Source organism: Berghia stephanieae, chromosome 6, assembly GCF_034508935.2.
Source record: "Berghia stephanieae isolate SIO BIC M18660-M18661 chromosome 6, UCSD_Bste_1.3, whole genome shotgun sequence".
In the NCBI taxonomy this organism is placed as follows: domain Eukaryota; kingdom Metazoa; phylum Mollusca; class Gastropoda; order Nudibranchia; family Aeolidiidae; genus Berghia; species Berghia stephanieae.
In genome coordinates, this window is record NC_088365.1 from 435,420 (window position 1) to 445,999 (window position 10,580).

At 35.5% G+C, this 10,580-nt stretch overlaps 1 protein-coding gene across 1 annotated transcript in view; it reads left to right on the forward strand.

Annotated features, from left to right (window-relative positions):
• The window catches only part of LOC144975563 (uncharacterized), a 55,672-nt gene extending 52,875 nt beyond the window's left edge, over positions 1-2,797 (forward strand). The window contains exons 3-5 of the mRNA XM_078919725.1: positions 1,369-1,617; positions 2,178-2,251; positions 2,704-2,797. Coding sequence (XP_078775851.1) covers positions 1,369-1,617; positions 2,178-2,251; positions 2,704-2,797 — 417 coding nt within the window. The remainder of the gene's footprint in view (positions 1-1,368; positions 1,618-2,177; positions 2,252-2,703) is intronic.
• Positions 2,798-10,580: the final 7,783 nt, after the last annotated feature.

Genomic DNA, 10,580 nt, shown 5'->3' on the forward strand with positions numbered 1-10,580 from the left:
AATTCTACCCAAATCGCATCTGTCCCCAACGTTTGTTTCCTTGCCAGGGAAATGGCGACGAATCCCCGGCTAAGCCAAATTTATTATGGATAATAATGATACACTGTCAAGGTCTTTATCGTTACATAACCAGATTGTCACCAGAACGTTCTACCAAAATGGTGTCATATTGAAACTCAAAATGTCGCTATAATGCAAACCAAAATGTCGCTATAATGCAAATCAAAATGTCGCTATAATGAAAACCAAAATGTTCCCTTACTGCTAATCAAAATGTCGCTATAATGCTAATCAAAATGTTCCCTTACTGCTAATCAAAATGTCGCTATAATGCAAATCAAAATGTCGCTATAATGAAAACCAAAATGTTCCCTTACTGCTAATCAAAATGTCGCTATAATGCTAATCAAAATGTCGCTATACTGCAAATCAAAATGTGCTATAATGCAAATCAAAATGTCGCTATAATGCAAACCAAAACGTTCCCTTACTGCTAATCAAAATGTCGGTATAATGCAAACCAAAATGTTCCCTTACTGCTAATCAAAATGTCGCTATAATGCAAATCAAAATGTCGCTATAATGCAAACCAAAATGTTCCCTTACTGCTAATCAAAATGTCGCTATAATGCAAATCAAAATGTTCCCTTACTGCTAATCAAAATGTCGCTATAATGCAAATCAAAATGTTCCCTTACTGCTAATCAAAATGTCGCTATAATGCTCATCAAAATGTCGCTATAATGCAAACCAAAATGTTCCCTTACTGCTAATCAAAATGACGTCATACCTTTCTCTCTTTCGGTTCCAAGCTCCTTGGAGTGTGTACCTTCTCCTCAGGAGGAATAACAATGAATTATGCAAATTCTAGTTATCATTCTGTCTTCAACCAATTTTTGTTGCAATGGGAAGCAGAAGAGACGACGTCACACCTTAATATCCAACGGTTCCAAGCTCCTTGGATGTGTGTAACTTGTTCTCAGGCAGGAAGACTAACAATGAATAAATTGCACATCGAATCATAATGTGGCATAGCTATTTTCGTCGCAGGATGTTTAAACAGATAGTTATTATGATTACGGCGCGTAAAAAATCGAGAATCAGAATGAGTGATCTTTTTTAATGATCATCATTTATTTAGGCTAGAAAGTATGACGTTTTATTCTGAAACGAGAAGATCAGTTGCACAATGTATATATACAGTCCTCCGAAAGACTAGTTTTACACTTTCAGTGAGGTTGGAACCAGTATTTTTACGTCACATTATCAATATCCTTCCCTATCATCTCCTCTTGCAGGACGAAGAATTCATATTATCACTCTTGTTTTATTCATAATAATATTTTAAATTTTTCTTCCCATCCTCAGACGGAAGCAAATAACAACAACAGTATTAACAATAACAACAACAACAACAACAACAACAGCAACAACAACGTTGATAATAACTGTAGCAGTAACAATAACAACAACAGCAACAACAATAATAGTAATAACAACAATAACAATAACAACAACAACAACAGTAATGTTCCAGTGGGCGTGGTCATCTCGAGGGTCACCGAAGGGGGCGTGGGCGACACTGGTGGGATTAAAATCAACGACAGGATCATTAAGGTAAGTCCTTTACGCTTCCTTCCTTAGTTCCTCTATCCTTTAATCCTTTTGTAAATTATACTTTCTCAGTTCCTGTATGCTTTAATCCTTTGTAAATTATACTTTCTCAGTCCTTGTATGCTTTAATCATTTGCAAATTACACTGTCTCAGTTCCTTAACATTTTATCCTTTGTAAATTACACTTTCTTATTTCCTATATCCTTTACTCTTTTGCAAAATACACTTTCTCCGTTCCTGTATGCTTTAATACTTTGCAAAATACATTTTCTAAGTTCCTGTAACCATTAATCCTTTGTAACTTAAACTTTCTGATTTCCGAAATCCTTTAAACCTTGCTAAATTACAATTTCTCAGTTCCTCTATCCTTTAATCTTTTGTAAATTATACTTTCTCAGTTATTCTATCCTTTAATCTTTTGTAAATTATACTTTCTCAGTTCCTGTATGCTTTAATCTTTTGTAAATTATACTTTATCAGTTTTTGTATCTTTTAATCCTTTGTAAAATATTCTTTCTCACTTCCTTTATGCTTTAATCCTTTGTTCATTACAATTTCTCAGTCCCTGTATGCTTTGATCCTTTGCTTTGTGTCTTTGGGTAAAACACTTTACTCAAATGACACCCCTCGACTTAGGTGGGAATAAATAAGTATCTTTGATGATGTACGAAATATTAGTACAAAACTGACGTCTAATAAGCAATTTGTTCTGTGTGAAATGGACATAATATGCTCCCCTATGGCCTGCTGGGAGAATAAATAAAGCATTTTGAAGCACATTGAACATGGTAAATTTTTGGAACGTGTTTTATTAATTTTGACATATTTTTGCTACCACCACAAACACAATACAAGACATTATTAGGATTTCAAATGACGACCAGTCTTGCAGCTAAATAAATGACAATAAAGATAATCACAATAACAATAACTTCAACGTTCATACAGTCACAATATACGCAATTTATGATAGGTATGTATTAATGGGTTAATGGGCGGATATTTTCCCTTTGAAGACGCCAAAGATCTAAAGGCGAGCGAGGCGAAGGACATTATTTTATCGTATAGTTTCTTTCTTCCATCAACAGCTTTCGCTTGACCAAGAGAACAAAGAAATCAGTGGTGATCATGCATTGCAATAAACGGGTTTTCTTTGATCTGGTCGGCGTGCAGCGGGGATAAGCTTTTGATCAGCACCTATCATGCTATTAACACTTTTGTTTGTATGAATGGGTATAACAATAAGGGAATTATTACTTTGGCTATCTCGATCTACATACAATATTATTATTATCATTATGGGGATACAGCTTAAGTATCATTATAAGACGAAACTACAAAGGTTCTCACAATTGGAATTCTTCTATCAAACCCTACTCTTCACTCTCTCTCTCTCTCTCCCTCTCTCTCTCCCTCTCTCTCTCTCCCTCTCTCTCTCTCTTTATTCCAGAACTCTCTATCCATCTCTATCTACGTCTCTCTCTCTCTCTCTCTCTCTCTCTCTCTCTCTCTCTCTTTATTCCAGAACCCTCAATCCATCTCTATCTACGTCTCTCTCTCTCTCTCTCTCTCTCTCTTTATTCCAGAACTCTCTACCCATCTCTATCTAGTCTCTCTCTCTCTCTCTCTCTCTCTCTCTCTTTCTTTCTTTCTTTCTTTCTTTCTCTCTCTCTCTCTCTCCCTTCCTTCTCCCTCTCTCTCTCTCTGTCTCTGCATGTGTTATTGATAAAGGGAAAACTCGAAACGTCCATTTGATCTCTTTTCGTATATTAAATTGAAGCTTACATTCAATTTCACATTGCTATTTACGAGTCGAGCTTCGAGCAGCAACATTTACATGTATCAGGCCTGCAAATAATATGTGTATGTCGAGTCCAATATTGAGCTTTAAAACGCACAATATCCACTAAATGTGCTCAAAGCGCTTTACAATGGGTCCCTCGTCAACAGCAACATTTAACATATAGGACGGGACATGACGCCTGTTAGGCGATATTACAATTTTTCGGACAAAGACAACGCTTTTAACGGCCAGGTACTCATTTTACACCTGAGTAGGATGAGTGAATGTGAGTAAATAGCCTTTTCCAAGGACTCAACTATGCGCCGAGCGCGAGGCTCGAACACAGGACCTTCCGATCCGAAAGCGAGTGTCATACCACGAGACCACATAGCCACACAACATCATACCATATTGACACGATAGACCACATATTATTCTTCTTCTTCTTTGATTTTGTGTTGATTCGTGACAAAAGGCCTCTCATCCCATCCCATCCAGGCTACGGTACATCATCGTCACCACAGTACACACAGTGGGTGGGTGGGTCGGTTGTTGATTGAGCTATTGTCCACACTTCCTCGTTCATCTCCTTTCCTAGAAACGCCCCATTTCCTGGAACTCCCCTTCAACACGAAGGTCTGTCTCGTGTGTTGACTTGGAGATCTTTTGAAAACTATTTCCGGTGTAGCAGTAGGCTTGTGATACTTTTCAACCGACTCACTTTTTTTCTTTTTTGGAAGCAGGAGACAATGAGGAGAAACATGATTTTAAAAAATGTTTGAGCTTTTATATAGATAGTATGCGCTTGGGTAATAAGCTCATAAGATTGCCATCCGGAAGTATAACGGACCAATACACAAAACTGTGTGTATCCATGAACGTTTATAGTCGGGTTAATACAGTTCAGTGAGCATTACTCATAAAGGCGGATGGCAAAAGACAATAACAAAGACCTGAGTGACGTCATCTTCGAACTATCTATAGAGAAATATCCACAAAACGTGCTCAAAGCGCTTTACAAAGGCTCCCTTACCAGCAGCAGCAACACGTAACATGTAGAACGAGACATGACTCCTGTTAGGCGATATTATAATTTTTTGTCAGACAGACAGCGCTGTTAACGACCAGGTACACATCTTACACCTGAGTACGGTGAGAGAAAACGAGTAAAGAGCGAATTCCGAGGACTCAGCTTTGCTCAGAGGCTTGAATAATAATAATAATAATAATAATAATAATAATAATAATAATAATAATAATAATAAATAATAATAATAATAATAATAATAAATAATACACATTTATACAGCGCTCATTCTCGTGTAAAACACAAGCTCTGGGCACTTTACAGGACCTTCCAACCCGAAAGCAGGAGTGTTATACCACAAGACCACATAGCCGCAAATATCAAAATATAAGTAACTTCATAAAAGGCTTGTATTCAAATTTTATTATTCCAGATAATTTTAACTATAAAAGTCTTCTGTTCACTTCTACAAAATATCGTTTTAAAGCGAAAGATCACATAAAGCGCCTAGAGCCGGATAAAATCGGATTAATGAGCTATACAAATGCCAATCATTATTATTTATCATTATATTATGAGAACCTTTGCATTAAAACGGCATTTTGTTGGCGTTGTAAGTTAGATGCTCAGAATTAAATTTATAGTGTAAAATAATTAACTTGGGTTCAGATTTTATGGGGGTTTTTTTGTGGAGGGCATCAGATAAATTCTGGAAGGGTTCCCCCCCCCCCCCCCCTAAATAATCACATTTCCGCTATCATCACCACTACCCCTATCACCATCAACACAACCACGATCATCATCATCATCATCATCATCATCATCATCATCATCATCATCATCATCATCACCACCACCACCACCACCACCACCAGCATCAGCGACATCAACACACAAAATAAACATCACAATTCCAGTGACATTTCTATCCCCCATCAATCCTCCCTCCCCCTTCCATTCTCGGCGCTTCAACAAACATCTCAATCTCTCTATCTCCTTCCCCACCACGCGCCAATTCAAAACTCACATACGAAATCACAATAACTTTCTCCGCCATGTATTTTCCAATCTGCTGTCCTTCAACTTTGTCACGCGACCCGTCCACTTAAAACATCAACTCAAAGACCCGTCAAAAAAAACAAACAAGGAACATGGACGTGTCGACACGAGAGCGCGCATGCGCCAAACCGGAAATGGCCGGTCATCCATCTTGTACAGTGTAACCTCTTATCTCCACTCGAGTGTGTCGAGGCGGAGTGCATAGGCAATCTATTTTTATAGTTTCCATAGCGACGCGTGCTATTGAATTAGAATAATAATTTTAAAAAAAGCAACTTTTAGAAACTAATGGCGGGGTAGAGAAGTATTTGTCAGGTGTTTGAGTTGAGTAATTGGTATTTTTGGCAGGCATGATGCCGTTAATTTTATATTGGTGTATTCTTCTTCTTCTTCTTCTTCTTCTTCTTCTTCTTCTTCTTCTTCTTCTTCTTCTTCTTCTTCTTCTTCTTCTTCTTCTTCTTCTTCGTTCTTCTTCTTCTTCTTCTTCTTCTTCTCTTCTTCTTCTTCTTCTTCTTCTTCTTCTCTTCTTCATTTTCGTTCTTACTCTATTTTCTTGCTTCTTCTGTCTTCTTCTTCTCTTCGTTCTTCGTTCTTATTACTCTCTATCTTCGTCTTCTCTTTTTCGTTCTGCTCTCTTCTTTTTCTTCTTCTTGCTCTATTCTTCTTTTCTTCTTGAGTTCTTTTCGTGTTTTTGTGTTCTTCATCTTCTTCTCTTCTCTTCTACTGTTTCTCTTCGTCATTCCTCTGTGACATGATCTCCTTTTCATTCTTCAGTCCGCACGTCACATTGTCCCGTTGGGAATGGACCCAGTGCCTAGTCGTACATCACTGTCCTGTACTTCATTGTGACCAAAGTCCTTTCACTTTTGCACAGCAGGTACATTCAAGCTACTTGTCACACCGTGGACATCATTGTGACACAAATCACTTTGAAGCGGTACTCACTACTCTGTCACCGTGAACCCGAGGCCAAAAAGGAATTTAAAAGTTAAAACTTACAGCAAGAAATGTGAAATTATGTATACCCCACCCAATTAAAATTATGCATGACACCATTGATTATTCTTTTTACATATCAAATTAAGAAATTAAGTGCGGCTATGTGGTCTAGTGGTATGACACTCGCTTTCGGATCGGAAGGTCCTGGGTTCGAGCCTCGCTCGACGCATAGTTGAGTCCTTGGAAAAGACTCTTTACTCACATTCTCTCACCGTACTCAGGTGTAAAATGAGTACCTGGCCGTTAACAGCGTTGTCTTTGTCCGAAAAATTGTAATATCGCCTAACATGCGTCATGTCTCGTCCTACATGTTAAATGTTGCTGTTGACCAGGGACCCCTTGTAAAGCGCTTTGAGCACGTTTAGTGGATATTGCGCTATATAAAAGCTCATGTAAAGTAAAGTAAAATTAAGGAGCAGGCAGCGGTGTAAAATAAAGATGTGAACAAGAGGCCCTCGATAGTTGGGACAAGTTTCATACGCGCACCCTTGTGAAGAATATATTTATTAAAATTGTCCCAACTATCGGGAGCCTCTGTGGTGTAATGGTAGCACGTCTGACCGGTAATCAGAAGGTCTCAGGTTCGATCCCCGGTCGAGGTCGACAAATTTTTTGAGGAGATATTTTTTCTTGTATTTATCATCCTTGCTTTGTCTGGCACCTTTCATACACACTTGTTCAGAACTTATTGCATAGTCGACTTCTCACTATCTTTTAAAAAAAATGATATATCGCTTCAAAATGGTCGGTCCTATGACGGAACGACCAAACTGTCTAAAATTTATAGCCAGATATAAAATAATAATAATCATAATAATAATAATAATAATAATAATAAAAAAAATAATAATAATAATAATAATAATAATAATAAATTGACCTTTATATAGCGCAATATCCACTAAATGTGCTCAAAGCGCTTTACAAGGGGTCCCTGGCCAACAGCAACACTTAACATGTAGGATGGGACATGACGTCTGTTAGGCGATATTACAATTTTTCGGACAAAGACAACGCTGTTAACGGCGGGTACTCATTTTACACCTGAGTACGGTGGCAGAATGTGAGGAAAGAGCCTTTTCGATGGACTCAACTATGCGCCGAGCGCGAGGCTCGAACCCAGGACCTTCCGCGATCCGAAAGCGAGTGTCATACCACTAGACCACATAGCCGCACAAGGAAAAATGTACACATTATCAGGTCTGATTACCGAAGCAAATAAGGGCATGGACAATATTTTACATTTTTAAAGAGTATTTCCATTTCAAAAATGAGCCCATAGATAGAAGTGTAATTTGTAAGATACGCTGCTGTAAAGGAACAAAACTAAATTTCGTGTTTGAAACCTTCCCAGAAATGACTCGGGATTTAACACAGACATGTGTCCAAATAAATAGATAAATGAATAAATAAATAAATAGATATATAAATGAATCAATAAATGAAAATATTAAATAAGTAAATAAATACATAAATGAATATATAAATGAAAAAATACATAAATGAATAAATGAATGAATAAATGTATTTAGATAAATCAATAAATAAATGAATAGATAAATAGAGGAATCGATAATAGATAATATGTAGATTAATAAATAAACGTTTTTAAAAAATGAATTAAAAAAATGAATGAATGAATGAATAGATTAATAGATAAAAAAAGTAAATGAATAAATAAATATAGAAATAGATAAATAAGTAAATAAATGCTGGCTAATCTGGCAACTACCAACCGCCCAGACAGACGATCACGAATCACGCCAGTACTTTAGATCCAGCCTTCATAATACATAATAATAATAGTAGCTGTGACAAGCACCCAAAATGCGTTTTCGGTTTTCTTCCTCCTGAAGACCGACCGTAGCCCAGGGGCAACCCAATCAAGATTCTGTCCTCATCCGGGAGATTTCAGCGCTGACGGGGGCTGGGTGTGACTCAACTCAACAGGCAATTCGAGATCTAAAAGATTCGTATTTTATCGGCTAGATGAGTTCATATTGGATAATGGTGGGCGTTTTAGCGTGAAGTGAAAAAAATAGATGATTTTTTCTTTTTTAGTTCGATTATTTATTATTATTATTCATTGATATTGTTTGAAAGGATGGGGAGGGAAGGATGGGGAGGGAGATGGAAATGAATTATTATTATTATTATTATTATTATTATTATTATTATTATTATTATTATTATTATTATTATTATTATTATTATTATTATTATTATTATTATTATTATTATTATTATTATATTATTATTATTATTATTATTATTATTATTTATTATTATTATTATTATTATTATTATTATTATTATTAATTATTATTATTATTATTATTATTATTATTATTATTATTATTATTATTATTATTATTATTATTATTATTATTATTATTATTATTATTATTATTATTATTATTATTATTATTATTATTATATTATTATTATTATTATTATTATTATTTATTATTATTATTTTTTTAAATCACTACTAGCCAGTCTGGTGTACTATGAAAAGCAGGCATGTACCTATTTATAAGATAAAGAGATAATACATTAATAATGGAACAAGAATGTAATGATTTACAGAGGGAAAGACGAATGGGTGCGGGATGATTGGCCCTGGAAAATAGTAGTATCATTATTTGCTTTCCTTGTTTTTTATTTAATTTTTTTAAGCTTAGTTATTAAAATGGTGCATTAACAATATAATATTATAATAATATATAGTATCGAATTACTGGAAATGGTCATATTATGTATTTCATTTTTCATTAATTTTGATTTTATTGTATTGTTATTGTTGCAGCTTGTTTTTTGTTTTTGTTTTTTGTTTTTTTTTGTCTTTTGTCTGTTTTGTTTTTGTTTGTTGTGTTTCTTATTGTCTATAGTATACTTTTTCTGATGGCTTTGTTTGTTTGTTTGTTTGTTTGTTTTGTTGTTATCTCTTAAATCGTTGTTTCTTGGTTGTTATTTTTTTTATACGATTTAAAAAAAAAATTGACACTTCGTGGGGTGAAAGGGTTTGGGGGTGGGGGGCGGGGGGGGGGGGGGGGTGGTGGGGGGGGGGGGGGTGTGGTGATTGTAATCGATGTTAATTTGTTTGATTTTCATCTAGTCTATCTAGTTTTTACTTTTTTTTATTTTTTTTTTATTTTGTTTCCTTTCCCTTTTTTAGTTGCATTGTTTTCTTTGTTATTCTTGGCTGGTTTTATTTTTTTTTGGGGGGGGGGGGGGGGTAGGTCAGACAGCCGAAATCAACAATGGGCTTAATTTAACATTGTTGTAGTAGACAAAATTGTGCATTGGTTTGATAGTTATTTCCATCACATCTCCATTATGAGACGTTTGGTCTTTAATATACTAATGAAGAAGTTTTCAAAATCCCAAAAAAACCATTACATAAAAAGGCAAATAAAATAGCAAAACAAAAACAAACAAAAAAAAAACAAAAAAAAAAACAAATACACAACAACCAAAAAACCCTAACAAAATAACAACAAAAGAAAAACACACACACACACACACACAAACAAAAAAAACCAATTATAAACACCCCCCCCCCCCACCCCCAAGATAATGCATTTGCATTATAATATTATGCACAAAGTCACCACCCTCCATGGATTTCTGCCAAAAGTCAGAGAGTAGAAACAATATTATTATTATTATTATTATTATTATTATTATTATTATTATTATTATTATTATTATTATTATTATTATTTGGTTTGCCTTTTTTTTTTTGAAGGGGGGGGGGGGGGTGGTATTATTGGATTGTCTCCCCTTGTCTGGCTTGTGTATCGCTGATTCGTAATATAATGGGACTTGACACCGAGGAATGGGGGATGGAATAGGGGAAGAAATGTGTGACGTCAAAAATTTAATACTGGTTCCTATTTTATTGGGAAGTGTAAAACTATTCTTCCAAAGGACTGAATACGTATCCTGTGTAAATGATGATCTTCTGGTTTCAATGTGATGGCATCTTATATTCTAGTCTAACCCCCCCCCCCCCCCCCCCCCCCCACCCAACCCCCCCCCCCCCCCACCCAACCCCCCCCCAAAATAAAAAAAAAAAAAAAAAAAATTGAGAT